Source organism: Notolabrus celidotus, chromosome 13, assembly GCF_009762535.1.
Source record: "Notolabrus celidotus isolate fNotCel1 chromosome 13, fNotCel1.pri, whole genome shotgun sequence".
NCBI classification, from domain to species: domain Eukaryota; kingdom Metazoa; phylum Chordata; class Actinopteri; order Labriformes; family Labridae; genus Notolabrus; species Notolabrus celidotus.
This window is the reverse complement of record NC_048284.1, coordinates 22,892,000-22,911,105: the sequence shown is the minus strand read 5'-3', so window position 1 is coordinate 22,911,105 and position 19,106 is coordinate 22,892,000. Positions and strand designations below refer to the sequence as shown.

General features: G+C 41.0%; 1 protein-coding gene across 1 annotated transcript in view; it reads left to right on the top strand.

Moving 5' to 3' along the window:
* The first annotated feature begins 4,156 nt into the window (after positions 1 to 4,156).
* Positions 4,157 to 19,106, top strand: part of LOC117824362 (1-phosphatidylinositol 4,5-bisphosphate phosphodiesterase beta-1) — a 146,681-nt gene continuing 131,731 nt past the window's right edge. Inside the window, exons 1-2 of the mRNA XM_034699830.1 lie at positions 4,157 to 4,532; positions 10,571 to 10,648. Coding sequence (XP_034555721.1) covers positions 4,434 to 4,532; positions 10,571 to 10,648 — 177 coding nt within the window. The 5' untranslated portion in view covers positions 4,157 to 4,433. The remainder of the gene's footprint in view (positions 4,533 to 10,570; positions 10,649 to 19,106) is intronic.

The following is a 19,106-nucleotide window of genomic DNA, read 5'->3' as shown; positions in this document are numbered from 1 at the left end:
TGGATATTAATGTGACAACACTTCTGACCTTAAACAGTTCTTGAATGCTGCAGAACCCTGGGGCCTGTCTTGAATACAATGAAAGTTGCGGGTCTGACTAGCCTAGTTTCAATGAGAGTTGTCATTATCAAAATTTAAATACTAGGCTCACATTTTTTACTGGGACAATGTTCTCTCTTTCAAAAATGTCAAAATCAGGACAAGCAAGACCCACTATTGTTTGAATTGTTCTATTGACAGACATCCGTAGAAAAATGTAGAATCTGCACTCAAGCGTCTGGATTTTAGTCTGGGAAGTGTTCTGGTTTCTGTTTCGTATTACCAATTTACATTTCAGCAGGCTTGGGTGTGTGCAGGAAAAGCAGACTGTATGGAGAGCCGGAAACATTGTGCTATAATGACATGACTCCAATCCGTGCATGCAAGAGTAGCAAGCATAGAGGAAAGAAAGTTCAACTTGAGCAACAAAAGCCCTTGACACTGTACCCCATTGTCCGATCAGAGTTTGGACCCTACTCCCTGAGATGCATCAGAAATGATGGACAAGGTATATTCAAATTCATGCTAGTTTCCCATGACTTCAAACCCTAGCTTTAAGGACAGTCATGACAAAACTTGCATTTCTATTATTTATTTTTATTTTTATTTTATTTTTTTACAAATCTTCATTACGCTGTTTTATTTTTTTTGTCAAATTATTTTTATTATTATTATTATTTTGTTATTTGGGTTTGTTCAACTAAAGTAAGCCACAGCAGAGCCTTATCGTAACTTAGTATTTACAGTGAAACTGAGACTCACTAGAAACCGATGAACGGGTTATACTCTAAGAGATGTAATATCCCAAAAGGATGATGTTTACAATTGCAAACATATCTGAAGAGGCAAATTTAATTTGGCTTCTTATGCCAATTTGACTTTAAACACTGCAGCACACCTAAAAGGAACCACTGGCTGCACCAAAATGGCTAAAAAGTCAACCATCACTCCTGGACATGTAGCATTATCAGATAATAGCTGATGGATTCCAAGATTACTGCCTCCAAAGTAATACTGCTACAACGTATTTTAAGCACACAAAGTATGGCTTCATATATAGTTATTAGTTAAGTTATTGGTTGTCTTTAAAGCAGAAGGCAGGCAACTTGAAAACACAGATGTGGTGCCAGCATAGTGGAGATGCTGCTATTACATTCATGACAATACAGCAAAAACTGCACAGGCTACCACATCAGTCAGTTATACTCCCTAAGTCAAACCTCTTTCTTTAGGGAGATGAAGGCTAAATAATCCTTGTTATGTCCATAAACTTTGATGTTCTGTGCCAACAACAGCTGTGGCTAGAGGCAGTTTGTTTCTGTGTTGTCCATCTGTCTGTCCACTCAACTGTCCCTTTTTTGTGAATGTAATGTAATCGGGGATACTTTGAGGATATATCATAAAATTGGCATAAAAACAAACTTTTACTCAATAAAAGTAAGAGTTTGGTGGTCACAGTCTGGCCTTTTGCCTTAATTATAAAGTGGAGATAGAACATTTAGAGAAGAGATGTACCAAAGGGCCAAGAGTCAAACTCTAAACTGAGGCTGATGAAGTGAGGACTCAGTCTCTTTTTATGGGGCATGTGCACCTCTAACTAAGCTTAACCCAGCCCCCAATCTCTTACTCTTTATCACAAACTTAAACTTTACCAAAAGGGGCATTCTATTGAGAAAGCCTGTTGCATTTTGAGGTTTAGATTTTTACTTATTCCTCAGAAGATGTCTTTTAAAGTATATCACACTTCAATATAAAATGTGTCTCTTGAGGTTTGACAAATAACTGCAGTCTATTGTTGTCCTTTGGCTCTCAGTGGGTAAATGTAGCCCTGTGCTAGATAGAGTCAGTTCAAGTAGCAGGTGCTGTAGAGCAAATTCACACTCTACCACTGCTTCCTGAGTACAAGTGTTTACAAAAGAAAATGGGTCTGAGCACCTCTACCAAATAGGCTCCAGCTTTGTGTGTTATTTTTGGACTCTGGATCGAGAAACAACCTGCTTGTTTTATAAAATCCCTCTTAATTCCTCACAGTGCCTCAAATCTCCCTGACGCTGCACTGATTGCATTTTCTGCAACATCCAGACTTAATTTGTCTCAACAAAAGGACGAGGAAAGAGATTCATTTTTAAATCTTGAAGAGTCCGTGAATGAAGGTAATGGAAAATCTAAGTGCTTTGATATACTGACAATCCAATTATTTCCTTACTGTGGGCTTTTTGTCTTTCATACAAGAGTGCTGTGGCTGATTTTGGAGTCAGCTGAAACCTCAGGGCTGATAGAAAGATGGATGACAGATACCAAAGACTGAGAGAGACAGGATAAGAATGACTCATTTGCTGTATAAAACATTTATTTCCACAGTGTTACAACAGTATGCTGTACATATGGTGTTTTTGTTTAAATAAGTGCTTCCACTTTGTATCTATGACTCATAAGAAAATATCTTTGTGAAATATGAAGTCTTTTTACCTCTTCTACCTGTGTATCGTTCCCCTCTCTCTTTGTCTCATACACGTCCATCTTTCTCTCACTTTCCTGAGCTGTCACCCAACTCTGACTCCATTCAGGGCCTGGTCCCCAAACTGTCACTATTAATCAATCAATCACTAATGACAGAGAGCAAACCCAAACAAACCACTGTTACAACTGACATGAAAAGTGCCAGTCAAACTCTGACAGGTTTGACTTCTTTGACGTGTCAGACAGTGCGCCGGCCAGACACTGACCACAGAGAGACACAGAAGGGAGAACTGCTCGGAGGACTTGAGGAGTCTGCAGTCAGTTTTTGGAAATGGCAGAAAATAAACAGTGTGGGTGGTACAAAGCCCAGAAGGGCTTTATGTTTTATTTAATGCAAGAGTTCATCTAAAAAAGTCCTTAAGGCGATGACACGCTCTTGACTCAAAACTTTGAAGAAGTTCAGTCATGAAGAAGTAAAAAGGCCCCAGAGCTACACGCAGGCACTGACACAGAAATCTATTCAAGCTGGTAGGTAGACTGATTTCTTGAATTCAAGTAGCACCTGTTACCATCTGCACACTTATAAATATAATAGATCTCATTTGATGAGGATAGGTGGATTACATTTACATAATGTCAGGGTAATAACCAGGATTTGAGTTTCCCTGGCCAAAATAATGCTTTCTCTCAGAGTAATCCTCTTAAAAAGGTATTATTTCACCAATTTAAATGTTGCATTTGATGTAAGTGTCATCTCCCTGCATAATCTTACTAATATTTCAAAGCATTATTGAACCCAAGAATATAATTCTTGTAGGAAAAACATTAAATGAATGTATTTATTTTAATCAAATTCAGTCTGCTCCTGTATTCGGCTTCTATTCATCATAGTTTAATCACATCACATATTTGGTAAAGACAGACAATTCTTTGCTGCCTCTTTCCCAACTACCTGAAAACTACCCTGTCACTGCTGCTGTTATTGTAGCATTGCCTCCAATCTACATCCACCTGCAGGCTGTACAGTTGTCACTCCCTCCTCCTGTGCTGCAAAGGTGAATCCTTTTGGGGAGTGATACAAGTACATATTCTATGGTCTTCTGCACCCAAGGATAAAAATACAACTTTTAAGCATATACCACAATATATATGAAGGAAGTAGGCTATAGGTTTTTATGTATAAAATCCCTATCTTGACCTCTAAATCCCGTTTGGAATTTTAACGGGTTGGTTGGAGCCAATCCCAGCTGACTTCGGGCGGATGGCAGGGTACACCCTGGACAGCTCGCCGACAACCTATCACATGGCCAAACGTATAACAACCAACACAATATTAGAATTTCCATATCCAGAGGAGACAACAATTTCTGGAACACTACGGTAGGCCTATACACATTTCCAGAATTAATATAGGCTGTTGCATGCCCCGCTGAGTGTGTATGGTCACTCCACCACCTGGATTCTCATCTGCTCAAAGCCTGGGGCAACTTAATACCACCATACTGCCTCGGACGCACGGCGGCGCTAGATCACTTCAAGCATCGACCCCGTACCTGCATTGATTCGTACAGTTTGAAACCACCTCTCTCTCTCTCTCTCTCTCTCTCTCTCTCTCTCTCTCTCTCTCTCTCCCTCCCTCCTCCCTCGCTCTCTCTTTACTCGTCTTCCCTTCAGCTGCATGTCGCTCAGTCAGTCCGTCAGTCATTTATTGGCCCCGGTTCGCTGCGCCTGCGTCCGCCTCCACAGCCTCTCCAAAGCCTGAGACGCGCCACCGCCGCCGTCAATGCGGGCATGACATACTGGCAGCAGTAGTGGGTTTCCGTCAGCCTGCTTTTAAGCAGATTACAACAGGAAGGGAAGAGAAATAAGAGTAGAAGAGAGTGAAGTGACTCATTTTCCAGCCCTGCCGTGCGTTGAGAAGAGTAGATGAGTCAATGGCAGGGGCACAGCCTGGAGTTCATGCGCTGCAGCTCAAGCCAGTGTCCGTCCCCGAGAGCCTGAGAAAGGGCAACAAATTTATGAAATGGGATGATGTAAGTATTGGCGAGAAACTCTAGCAGTTAGTCTTTGCTTTTTTCACTGATGTACGATTTCTGCACGCTTTATTTGCACGCATGTTCACTGTATTACACCATCTGTAGGCTACTCATGCATCATTGGCCAATCGCTGTCATTGTCAGTGAAGACCGCACTCTCAGGTGGTTCATGATCTAAAAAGGATTCAGGAGCTAAAGTGTCTGTAGACATGTGAGTTGTTTACGTTCCCATTTTTATAGTACAAGCGTGAGCGCGCGTAATTTGGTGCACGAGCGTGTAACGGCTCTTCCTTCATGTGTGGGAATGTGTGCACCACTCATTTATTCAGACTAAACATTTTGATTGAGCTCGCCCCTCCCCCTTCCAGTGGTAACGCTTTTATCAATTAACTATTAATTAGCGTATCGAGACTAAGCGTGCAACAACAAGGCAACAGTTGAAAAACGACCGTGCTTGTTTTTGTTTTGTATTCATGTGTCTGCAACACTAGCAGTGTAGCTAGAGTGTAATGACCTTGCTTAAAATTGATTGCATACTGCTGATGAGTAGAATGAGTAGAACATGACAGTAGTAGCATTCATGTGTTGCACTGCTGCACCTGTCACAGAACGACAAATCTGCCCATCTTCTATTGATCCCATGCAGAGAATGTTCAGTTTCCCTGGTTGACTTTTCAACTGAGTGACCTCATTGTAAAATAAATAGGTATTTTCATCTACTCTGCCTGTAGTACCATGTCTCTCATCAATCCTTATGTGGATTTCCTCTGATATTTGTTTCACACCATCCCACAGTCTGTCTCATTTGAATTACTAAATGCATTCCTTTAGTTTCTGTAAACACTGCTGCTTCTTTATTGTGTTGGTATTTGTAAATGAGTACGTCCATGAATGCTGTTATCCTGGTAAATGGGTTGCTCATTGTGAACACCTGGAGCTGATGACTTAATAGTGCTGCTATTGCATTGTGTAAAGGTTGGAAATCAAATCTCCATTAAAGATCACATTGTATATAAATTGCAACAGTTCAACAGCTGTGGCATTTTGAGAACGATACAAACAGGGCTGCAATTAAGCCTGAATTTCATTATCCATTAATCTACTGTTCGTTTTCTGAATAAATCAAATTATCTCTTGGTCTATGAAATGACAATGAATATTGTAAAATCAAAATCAAACCCAGTTTCCCAGACACAAAGGTGATTTATTCCAATTGCTCCTTTATCCTTAATCATCACCAAACCGTATTTTCAGAGCTGACAAACTCTTCTAACGGCTGTTGAAAGCAGATTTTTTTTTATTGAAATGACTGGAACCAGCAAACATTTGACATTTTTGCTTGAATGACTTAAAATATTGAGCAATTAATTGAGTTTTCATCAATTGTTTTTTTTAAATCAATTAACTTTTGCTGCTGTAGTAAAGATACACATTTTGGAGTGAAAACATTTAGCAAGACCTGATATGACTGACCCTGTACTGATCAGAGTAAACCAAGGTTTTCAGAAGGCTGCTTTGAAGAATATGTATTGTTGTCATACTAGACATTGACATCTAATTGTACTGTAATCTTGTTTTACAGATTGCACATAGTTTGCAGTATGTTTGTAGTTCGAGTAGCACTAAACAATTACAAATCAGTATGCAGGATGGAAATTTGGAGAGCAAAAACAGGTGGAACCCAATCCACGCTAATGCCATCCTAATGATCTGACTGTGATTTATTTATCTCATTTAATGGGTATCTGCATATGAGTAGAACTAAATATCTGTTTTAGATAGAAATCAGCTTGAGTGAACAATCTGCCCAAGGCTGTGCTGCAAAGCCGATCACCATTTAGATTCCCAGCTCCCCAGTATGCATCAGGAATGACCAGTTGACCCTGATTGTGTTTCTTCTTGGAAGTTGTTTTTTTTCTCATGTGAAGGACTGACCAGACTAAGCTTGTATTTTTACTTTTTACAAATCTGTATGAAGTTATATTGCAGAAAACTTAAGGCACATTAATTGACAGCAAATCAAAAGAAAAACAGTTTCTCTTTAGAGCTCATACCGCTGCAGTTAAGCAAAGCATCTTCTTAACTTACTATTTACAGTGAAAATGAGACTCACCAGTAACAGCAATGCTTTTCCGGGGAATGTGATGAACCAAGCAATTATGGAGTTAAATTTTGCAGACACATTGGAAGGGAGGGATTTTGTTTTGCTACTGATCTGAATATGGAGTCGCTTATCAATTTTCTAATTGGACTGTTAAAAATACAGCTCCCAGAAAAGGAAGTCATTTGCTGTTTACTGCTGACTACATTAGAAATAAAGAGAAGTTGGCACCTGTAGTCATCAGGCGATTGCAGATGGGTTTTGAGAATGACACAGCTGTGACGCTCTGCTATATGTGCTGCAGACAGTGCAGAGCGTTGTTTACTATGGAGGTAGAGCTCTGAGAAATAAGCTACATGTTGCCACCACTTCTTAATCATCAATCATTAGTTTGTGCATTGCCAGTAGTTTTAATTTCAACACATTCACCAATATGATACATCAGTCCACTATTATTGACCAACTGATATTATACAAGTGATAATGTGAGAGAAAAACTCATTGTGATCATCCTAACAAAAACACAGTGAAATCATCACATCCACAGAGCTCAGGTGATTCAGGCAGTGCAGATGGCATCAGATGGATGATTGTTAGTGTGAATGTGAATGTGGTCAGTACAGATGGCAGCGAGGAAATTATGCACACTTACAAACCTACCACTCTGTCAATCATCAATCCTTTGCTTAAATAAGGAAGCTTAAGCATTTCCTTAACTATTAAATACTAATGAGATTGAGCGCTCAGCCCTTCAGCCCTCATGTCGGTAAGTTGTGAGAGGGATGTGTGTCAGTGAGGTGTAATTCTGTTTTCCCTAACAGCCGTGTTTGTGGACTGTAGTTTGTACATGTGGGTCTATCTCTAGAACCAAATGCCTACCAGGCTTTTCCTGTGAAAACACACACACCCTCTGACACATACATAAGCACAGATACGCTCTCTGTTTTAATTCTCAAGCACTCCTTCCTTCCTCTTTCCTCCCTGTATCATTTATGGAAAGAATCACAGAAGAACAAAGAGGCTGACAAAGAGAGAGAAAATGTTGTAATAGATTTCCAGTGAAAAAAGATTTAATCAAATCATTTGCTTCTTATCGCTGCTTCTGATGTTGGGCTCTAACAACTCTCTCAGAAAGAAACTGTGCATGCAATTCCAATATTTAAATATGTTAAGTTTAAGTGAAAATCGCAGATTTTATTTCACTTCTTGACATCAGTGGTGTGAAAATATGTGTCAAGTTGTGTTTGCTGTGTTTGGATAGCTGCTCTTCTGTTTGAACAACAGCCATGAGGTCTCAGAGTCAGGCTGTCTTAAGTGTCAAAGAGCTGCAGACCTCAGCACTACAGTATAAGGGCTCAGTTGTTGACGGTTGCAAATGAACAGAAGAGCATTCAGAAAACCTTTTCAAATGTTTGTGAAATCCTCTAAATCCCAGACCTCCCCAGTGTCCCTCGCACAAAAACACTTGCGCAGACCGTGTGTTGTGTGGCAGAAAATGTGCTGCTGCAGAGGCTCATGAGATATCTGCTTCTAGTCTAAACCATTGCTTTACTCACTAAGCTCAATTGGTACATTCAGCACCAACGGGTGTCACAACGCTACTTCTGTTAAGAGAGAGTGAAGGATAGGCAGGCATCCAAAGCCTCGAGAAACAGGATCCTTGGTCTTACAGATCACAGACAGCAGCTGGCCAAGATGTGGAATATGTGAGAGATGATGCAGGATCTGTGTAAACAGAGCTATTTGTAAGCTTGTATCAGCCCCCTTTAGTCTGCTGTGTATTGAATAAGATATTATCAGTCTCCACGGGGGAGCCTAAAAATCCCTTAAAAGTAGTAGACTGTATCATTAGCATACGAAACAGAAATATGCTCAGCTTAAATCCCCTTTCTAACACAGCCCCTCAGGTGATGGCTAATGGTACAAACTCTTCACTGAAAAGACGGTAATGTCTCCTGCCTGAGATTGGTACCCTCAGGGTGCTCGTACTTTCACAAGTCAGTCACTAATCTCACTTTAATTCAGGCAAAAGCTGCTGCTGCCACCTTCCCGTTAATGACAAATCCACACAACAGTCAAAAGACAATGAAAAGCAGGGGCAGCACCACTACAGAAGGTAGTAATCTCCACAAATCACTGTGAACTCTAATCCACATTGTAGTAAGTACTTGTGTTTTTTTTCGTAAATGTGTAGACCCTAGAGAAAAGGAGTCCATAACAGCTTAATGTGTCCATAGTGGTGGCCATGGAGAGTAAGAGACATTAGGAAAGAAGCTGGTTAAAAAGACTGCTCTAACATCATTAGGCAGATCCCCACTGCTCTCAAGCAGTCTGTTTCACCTCCTGTGACATCGCAGATAGCCTCACATTCACTACTTTCACACACTGAGAGAATTGTTTGTCGTGTAAACGGAAAGAACTGACTAAATGTGTTGATCCTGCTCTAAATATTGCAAAGTTTCCAGGAACAACTGATGTCCCTGATAAAGGACTCTGCAAATTGAAGGAAAGTAATCAGATTGTTCTTTGGGTGGAGATTTAGATATTGTGTACCTATAGATCTGCAACCATGAAGCCTTTTTATGTGTCCTCAGGCTGGAATTATTCTGTGTGTGCAAATATGCTGCATGTGTGACTGACATGTACAGTGTCTTTTGTCATTCAGTCAAGCCTGCAAAGATTGTTCACTCGTGTGAACAGAACCAAAACGATTCTTCTCGAGTCTCGGTAATACTTAGATGTCATGGCAATGGTGGGTTGCCATAGCGGCCAGAGAGATAGAAGATAGGTATCTTTTTCTCTCTTTCTGTATCTCTGATTCGCTTTGAGTCCTACAAGAGTTGGATATTAGTGTTTGCCTGTCGTGTAGCAGGTGTAGCAGGTTATTTATTCTGTATGCAATGACTTCTGAGCACTAATGGTTGTCTGCACCTGAAAACAGACTCCCCCACAGTCTTTAGCTCAACCCTTTCATGATATCCTACCCCGCAAGTCACACAGGGTCGCACCCGAGTATGACAGGCATGCAGCAGATGCTGACCATTAGCTCTGTCTCCCTGTGCTGTGATAAGGACATCATTAGAAGCCTCATGAAGACACTTTGAAGATTTTCTTGCTCTGTGCAGCAATTGCAGCTTCCATCTCTGTGATCTTGCAGCCACAGCTGACTGAGGAGGACAATATGCTACTGTTGAGCTTAACCACAGCCACTGTGAACACAAAGCAGGGGCTCTTTCTTTTTATAGACACAGCCAATAATATCTGGCGATGCCATGTATGCCTCAGGGTCAAACTATGTGTATGTGTGTGTGTGTGTGTGTGTGTGTGTGTGTGTGTGTGTGTGTGTGTGTGTGTGTGTGTGCGTGTGTGTGTGTGCGTGCGTGCGTGCGTGCGTGTGTTGTGTGTGTGTAAGAGCTTGAAGCAGTTTGCATGCAGGAGCTGTGAGAAAGCATTTGTCTGTTACATGAGGGGGGAAATGGAAACATTAGCTATGAAACAACCTGCACACACACATGCGCATGCACGCACACACACACACACACACACACACACACACACACACACACACACACACACACACACACACACACACACACACACACACACACACACACACACACACCAGGCTTCTTGGTCATTTGTGGTGATGCCAGCTCATGGTGGAGGAAAGCACCCTAGAAGGAAAGGATTGTGTGCATGCTTACAACATAAGCAGCACTTTTAATGTCATTTCCGATTCTGGTATTCTGCATGTGGTTTAACAAGAGTCGGGCTTTGATCCTGTGAAATGAATTAATGAGTTTACTCAGAGAATATTCTGCCATACACACACAAGTATGCGCTCATTTCAAAACACAGACCCAGACAGGGAGACACAGACGTAAGCAGACACACACATTGACTCCAGATGTCTTTTTTCTGTGTTTTCTTCCAGGACTCAACCACTGTGACCCCGGTGACTCTTACAGTCGACCCCAAAGGGTACTTCCTGTATTGGACTGACCAGAACAAGGTGAGTTACTACAAACCAGCTCAACTATTTCTTCCTTGAACTCAAACCAGGAAGTCTTACTTAAAGCTTCTTTTACAGCAAATCGTTGCACCTTAGGCAATGACTTACAGAGTTATCACAACAATAAAGATGTTCTCCATTTCACTTTGGATATCATCACAATGCTAAATGATACACCAAACACTTTTCCTCATTGACTGCATGCTTGCACTTATCTGATTGGCTAGTGCAGCTCATTGGAGGATAGATTAGTGAAGCCATATCTGGTTCTTTTTAGCATTCTTCCCTTTACCTATCTTTCCTTAAATTTTTGAAGAGATGATGAGAGAAGAATGTTTTTTCCTCACTCTCACATTCCTTCTGAACATTCTTGTCAGTAGGGAGGGGAATGGGACACTTATTGTAAGTAAAAGGAGCTCTGATGTACACAAAGTTTTGGATGCTGTCTGATAACTGGTCAACGAATGTTAATGTTGAATGTTATTGAAGCAAAGATGAGCGTTCTACCTGCCTCACTTGAGTTGAGAGGCGTCGGGAGAATTAGGTGTGTTCATAAGTTTACATACCCTGGCAGAATTTATGATTTCTTAGGTAGTTTCTGTTGTCATTATGATATTAAAAGAGTAAACACAGTTGTTTGACAATAAATGGCTTCACCCAACCACTAACCATGAGTGGAAAAAAAGTTTTTTCTATCATCATTCATATTCTCTGAAAAATGGCCAAAAATCACAAATTCTGCCAGGGTATGTAAACTTATGAGCACAACTGTATATGCAGGCATGGGTATTGACATCAGAATAGGTCTTTGTGTTAGCTAAATTTGACAATCCACCTGATAACTTTGTATGATTTGTGCATGAAGAGATACCTATAGTCTCTGAATCGTGTTTTGAGAGCTCATTACAGCGCTTCAGGCTTGAGGAGGTGGTTTTATTACCACAGCAGAAGGATCATTTGTCCAAACGTTTCACAGACAGTCGCTTGAAGCGATCCAACTTTATCACTTCTCACTGTCATCGCACCATCCATCCATCCCCTCATCACCATAGCAACGAGATTAGAATTCTGTGGTGGACACGTTGAGCGCTCGAGTTGAAAAAATGATCTCAGTGCACCTTGGATTATTAAAGAAGGATCAGAAGCAGTGTGGGAAGTGATTAAGCACTTTGGAAATCGCCTCAGTGAACAGACGGACCCAAAAGATTAGAAGAGAGGTTTCCATTTGGTGTTAGAGATGCTCTACAAACTAATAATGTCAGGGTGGTGTTGCGTCTTAGTTTTCTGTTCATTACACCTGTGAGTTCACCTGAATGAAGATACGAGGAGGCCGTGGTAGATTTTTAACACTTCACATAAAGACCTGAGAGTTATGGAGAGCAGCAACAGGCTTCATGATCACATGTCCTGATTTCATTTAACATCCATATTTCTGTGCTTACGATGCTCTCTCTTTGTGGTCGGCATTGTTTCAGTACAGGCTTGAATATTATTTATTTCATACTGAGTACCCTCACGTTTTAGTCATAGGCTGTATAAAATATGGATGTAGTATCTGTGACATCACCCATCTGTTTCTGAAGCGCTGTTTTGAGGCCAATCGTCGTCGGCTGCCATATTGCTGCTGTCGAGCGAGTGTGACATAAAGAGGTGGGCTTTGAGCCTCCTAGCCAACAGCTGCAGTGTTCCTGCCTGTCAATCAAGTCAGCTGTGCCTCTCATTGGAAGACTATCTCAATATCTTCTAAATTGCAGTGTTAGAAAAAATCCCCCCCTACAGTGTGTGTTGATTGAGAAATGAGCTATCAGGACTACACTCGTGTTTTGAACCAGGCTGTAAACATGTTTATTTCTGCTGTAAAGATCAGCTTTTTTAAAATTGGTGTGTATGTGGTTTACGGTACTTCCAGAGCCAGCCTCAAGCAGATCCTCGATGAACTGCAGTTTTTAGCACTTCCGCATTATACTCATATTTTTAGACCGGAGGTTGCCGCTTGGTTTTAGTTCATCACGCATCGACTACTGTAACTCTCTGTTTTCATCTCTCAGCATGTCCGCCCTCAGTCGCCTACAGAATGCAGCACCCAGAGTACTAACACGGTCAAACAAACAGCCTCACATCACCCCGGTACTTAAATCCCTGCACTGGCTCCCCGTCACCTATAGAATCCAGTTCAAAATTCTCACACTTACTGACAGATCCCTACACGGTCAGACTCCAGAATATTTGTCATTCACCCCGATCAGCCACCTCGCCCACTCAGGTCAAACATGTTACACCTTTTAACTGTTCCATGAACACACCTCAGCACTTGCGGTGACAGAGCTTTCCAAGCTGTAGCCCCAAGACTCCGGAATGCTCTGCCAATATCCCTGCGCTCTGCAGAATCTGCAGATGTGTTTAACCCTTAATTAAAAACCCACTTATTCAAGAAGGCTTTTAGTTGATTTTCGCAGAACTTTTAATGCTTTTATGGATCATGTAACCACTGTAATTTTTATGCTGCCTATCAGTTTTACCTTTCTTTTCTGTATGTCTTGTCTTTGTAAAGCTCTTTGTGTAAATATAAATAAAGTTTACTTTACTTACTTACTTGCTTACTTAGTTACAGCATTTTAGCACAAGACTATAATGCCCCAACATCCTATGGTGTTATAGTAGATAACATATCAATAGCTAATAGATAGAAAAGGTCACACATACCCGTCACTGAGGCAAAGAGAGAAAAAGACAGACAGGTAAGAGCTTATACAAAACAACTGTCTAGATTCCTCTTGTCATGTAAACAGACTCTTTAAAAGCTGTTTCCAGGCAAAGGGGATGGTATTGAAAAGGGCAAATGCCTATAGTAGATCAACTAAAAAAGAATCCAACTACAATTAAATAAAAAGTGAATCCTCTTTATGCTCAAATCTTGATAATTCATAATTCTATAAGGAGGCAAGAATGCAGCATTCAAAGAAGTAAACTTAAATTCTCAGCTTTTCTTATCACTTGAGCGCTATTAGACAACTATGTGAATGATGGCACTTAATCTTGCTGGAGTTTCATGAAAAGAGTAAAAGTACACCAAAGTACAGAGAAAAAGAGTGAAACCTCCTCAGTTTCCTAGAGAGGCCTTAACTCCCCAAAACACACACTCAATGTGTCCCCACTTGTGCTGAAGCAAAGCCTTCGACCTTGATAGGTTGTCATTTCAATGTGTAGTTTGTGATGATGACCCCATATTTTGTTCTTGGTGGCACATCAGGAAGTGAGGTTTCTGTCAATTTTGACTCAAGCCAGCGAGAGCACCGCTCGAAAGAGACAGAAATCTGAACTGCTGCACCTGCAGTGCTGAACTTGACACCTGTGAGAATACTGTATGGTGCATTGTGTGGTTCCCTCTCTCTAGTGTTTTTCCTCCCCAGTTATGGCAAAGTCTGAGAGATTTCAGATACAAGGTAATATCAGAGCTTATGTTCAAAATGTTTTGACTTCTTCTCAGTTTTACCTTGAAATTGTTTTTTCAGTTTTCAAGAACTCTTCCTGTTTGGTTAGTTCTTAGTTTGCTCAGTTTTGTTTTGATTTCTTACTTAAGTCTGTCTGTTCAACAACTCTATTTAAAATCCAATCCCAGTGCGAACAGCGCGACAAGCACAATGTGCTCCTGTTCTATTTGTGTGAATGACTGTATCAGCAAAGGCAGTCAGAGGTAGACCAATTAATAGCCGCCATTGATTTTATGTTTGCCAAGATGAGGGTATTTCACTGCAGCCATACCAGAGCACAGACAGCACTGCTGACCAGGACTTTACCTCTGCACTCACACACTTCTGTGCACATTCACACATCATTCATGAATGGACCACTGCTCCTGTGTTTTAGAATGTTAGCGACCCACTGTAAATTAATATGTGGAAAAAGTGGGGGTGTCTTCAGGACAAAAACAATCAATAAGGAAAGCCTTTCCTCTCTGGAAAGAGACAGAGGCACACTTTTCATATGTGTGTGTGTGTGTGCGTGTGCGTGCGTGCGTGCGTGTGTGTGTGTGTGCGTGTGCGTGTGCGTGTGTGCTTGGAAAGTGTGTGTCCGTGGTCAGAGGTAACAACAACTGAAAGTGATTTTTCTTTCACGCAATTGAGAGAGGCTCTGACATCAGCTCGTCATTATTTTCTGCGACCTTGTCACAAGGCGAGGATTTTAAATGATGAAGCTTGTGTGTGTGTGTCTGTGTTTGTGTGTGTGCATGTATGCGTGTGTGTGTATTTGTATCTCTATCTGGGTGTCTGGGTTTTGTTTACTTATGGAAATGTCTGGTCTGTCTCCCAGCATTGAACGCAGTCCTACCACACATAATAACTCAAATTGATACCAACCACAGCCAGGACCAAACTCTATTAGGGCATAAAGAAAGGAGCCCGCTCATTCCCTCCATGCCAACACAAACCTGTGTTTGTATCTGTTTACAGCGAGGTCTCAGATCGTGTTTTTTCTCACGTTTTTCTTGCTCGTATTGCACATCTGTTCAGCAGACCAATTTAAACAAGCTACAATGCTGTGTGCAAATGTGATGTGTGTGTTTGTTAGAAAGTCAGCCCGATGGCCTGCAGAGTAAAAGCATTCCTCAGATTCTTCAGGAGCACAGCAGAACTGTTCTCAGTGTGCCTACTGTGCTCTTTCAAACACACATTGTCACTTATTGGTGCAGTTTTGCCTTCATTCACAGGACAGCTGAAGAAATGTGGGGAGTAGAGAGTGGCGGAAACCTGCGGCAAAGGGTCATGGCGAGGACTATAGTCCCTGTGTATGGGGAGGGACTTCGCCCCTAGGCCAACCAGTGCCTCGATGCGATTTTTGCTATTGCTGTAATTAAGTTATGCTGAAGGCCAGGAAACCAGTTTTTTATTTTTTTTATTTTAAAGTTATATTTTTGGGCTTTTTGCCTTTATTTGATTGGACAGCTGAAGAGAGACAGGAAATGCGGGGAGAGAGCGGGGACGACATGCAGGAAATGGTCACGATGAGGACTGTAGCCTCTGTATAGACCGCTAGGCCACCAGCGCCCCCAGGAAACCAGTTTTAAACTTCAAGAGATAACCATTATGTATGAGTTGAATTATCCTTTTTTGAGAAGTATGAGTTCATGGTTATGAACTTTCAGAGCTGTGACTGAAGTTAGTGGTTTTAACAACACGTGACTTACTTGAACGCAAGCCATGTGACTAACTTGTTATCCTCCTCTAATATAAAAATGCCAAATTATAGCCCCTATTACGATACTATTGAAGACGGGACTGTTACACCTTTGTAAAAACGTCATCAGTGATGAGTCATGAAGTTGTCCTCCTGCTGAGCCAGCATTTCAGGAAGTAACAGAGGCTAAAAATCATCATTATGTAACACTAAGCAGCACTGTGTGTCTGTATATGTCCAAGTATGTGAAGATTACGTCACTTGTTTATACATTCTGCCTCTCATGCTTCCACAGCACTGTGACGTAATCACTCACTGAGCCACCACTAGTGCACTGTCATGGGGTACAAAGGTGGAGTAGCAGCGGAGCTTTGTTTCAGCGATGGTGCAGAATCATGATGTTAGGTTGCATTCAATATACAGCAATAAACTCTTTAGTTCATGAATGTTCAACATTATGTGATCAGTCAGCAGCCCTAAATCCTCTCAGCAAACAGAGGACAAGGAGTTATTCATCAACCCGAGCTTTCACATTCAAATGTTGGTATTTGTTTGTGGTTGAGAATAACTTCCAAAACATGGTTTCATATCAAATAGAAGCTGCAACTGTGTTTGAGCTAACATTTATCTCTGCATGACATAAAAACAAACTGAGATCGATGAGCTCTTGACTCAGGCGGTGTGGTAACAGTTTTTATACATCAAATATATGACAGTCAGCTTATTATGATCTTGACAAATATCTAACGTTAGCTTTTTGTCAGTGTCGGGCAGCAAGGTGTTAGATGATAAATTGTTTATGATTCCTTTGTGACTCCTTTCAAACTCATAAAGCACATGTTAGGACTTTGGACTGGGCTTGGGACCGACCTGTGACACACTGAAGTGAGACCAGCAGTGTCTTCTACCTTTGTCAGCATGTTTGATTGAGTCATGGAGAAGGAAAGGGTGATGGAAGGACACCGCTGTTGATTCTGAAGTTTGGCTGTTCAATCTAGTGAAGAGTTCTTCAATCAGAGTCTGATCCAGCCGTGTATTTCAGCCATATTTCAACGTCACAAAGACAAAGTGTCGGTTTGACAGCAGTAAAAACTCAATGTCAAATCTGTTTAGGCGTGATGTTCTTTGCTTTTTTTCTTTCTGGCTGCCCTTTTAGTTGATGACTCAAGGATTCCTCTGGTTTCATCTTGATACCTTTGTTGTAGTCACAGTAAGTCATCTTGACTTCTCAAAGAAGGAAGTAAGACTTCTCAGAACTTTAAAGGATACTTTTATGGATCCTTTATCAAATCTTTCAAGGTAATGGAGGTGACACTAGCTGTGACACTCTGGATCCAGCAAAAAGATAAATTACATGTTTCACTCTTTCCACCCTTTACGAGTGGAGTCTCTCCAAAACAGGAGCTCAAATAATGCTTATCTTTCTAAAGTTACTTAATGTGGCATGAGAGGGTAGAGAGGTATCGCACAATCTTTCTAATGGGGATAAAAACAGGAGCATCGTGTGGAATCAACCGTGAGATGAGTTTTGTCTCCATTTCTGCACGATGCTGTATTTTTAAAACAGAACCTGATATGTAAACTCCTGCACTTGTAACTCTCTCATGTTTATTTCAGAGTCCATTTGGCCGGCTTTTCATGTCTCTGTCCGATCTCTCCTTCACCTTCACAGACCCGCTGTTTTTAATACACACACCCCCGCACACTAACACACACACACATAATGTACAAACACGTTCACAGATGGAGTAAAAGAGATTTAACAACAGCAGCAACAATAAGGAGGGCGCTGACTGTGATGACACTGTCGATGATAATTGTAGTGACCATGGCAACATCCCCTGCGATAATGTCAGTTCTAAAAGAGAAATATGCGTCAACTCAATATAAATGAATGCAACGCACTGTTTATTCCCAGCCTGCATTAGAGATACGTTCATAACTGTGTCACAAACATTCTCTACAATGTTTTGACTATTTCTTTTAATCAGCAATATAAAAGTTGTCGTACTTTCCTTAGATATTAAAACAAATCTCTTGAGTTTAGAGATCACACAGGAGAGATACGTGATCAAGAAAATAAGCAAGAAGAAAAAGATCTGTACTCAGAGAGGCGAGGTATATTGTTGTTGTCAACATGGCGATGTGAGCGTTGCTGTTTTGAGGCATTATTTTGAGAAAATTCGACTGATCAGCAGGCACAGCACAGCAGCATTGCGGTGGCGGGAGAGTCTAATAATCCAACCAAGGAGAGGAACCAGGATGTTTAACAAGTGAAAGTGTTAAGACAGTGAAATGTTGCTCTACAGATTTTAACACTTAGTACATTCTTGAAACCAATTCACGAGTTGTTGTTGACTAAAACTCATCTATGACTGTTAACTTGGCAAAATGACTAATATTTGACTAAAACTAACGGACATCTTCGTCTAGAGAATGAGACTATGACGAAGTCTGAAATAGCTGCCAAAACTCACACTGCCGGGGAGTCTGTGTATGACCAATCTGTCAGGCATGCACACAGTTTCTGTCACAGATGTCCCCCGGATGCTTAGGCCAGGAGTTTAGTTATGCAAAGCAGCCCTGGAGTATGTGTATCCTAGCCATCACTCTGCCTCATCCAAGCATGGGTAGAGTTTGAAACTACATTCACCAGGCGGATTTGTGTAATGGGTCTTCTTGAGAGTTCTTCCATCACTCCTCAGCTGTACTGACAGATTTATTTTTCATCCCCCATATGTAGAGATGTAGCCTGTTCTTATGTTTAATTTAAACATGTGTGACGCACTTGTGTACATTGTTAAATATATATATATACTATATTATATTATAATATATCTATATATATATTAATATACATATGTGTCCGAATATGTGTTGATTTCCAAAATACTCCTGACCATCAATCAATCAATCAATCAATCAATCATTATATCAATCAATCAATCAATCAATCAATCAATCAATCAATCAATCAATCTTTATTTATATAACGCAAAATCACAACAAATGTAATCTCAAGATGTTTTACAAACAGAGCAGGTCTAGACCGTACTCTATATTATATTATTAACAAAGACCCAACATCAAGACAGGATAAGATCCAGTCTCATCTCACAGACAGGACTCAGTATGATCTCATCTTAATCCACCATGAGCAGAGCACTTTGCAGCATGCAGAAAGTTACAGCGGCATGGAAGAACGTCCTTTTAACAGGCAGAAACCTTGAGCAGAACCAGACTCATGTTAGATAGCCATCTGCCTTGACCGAGTTGGGGTTGG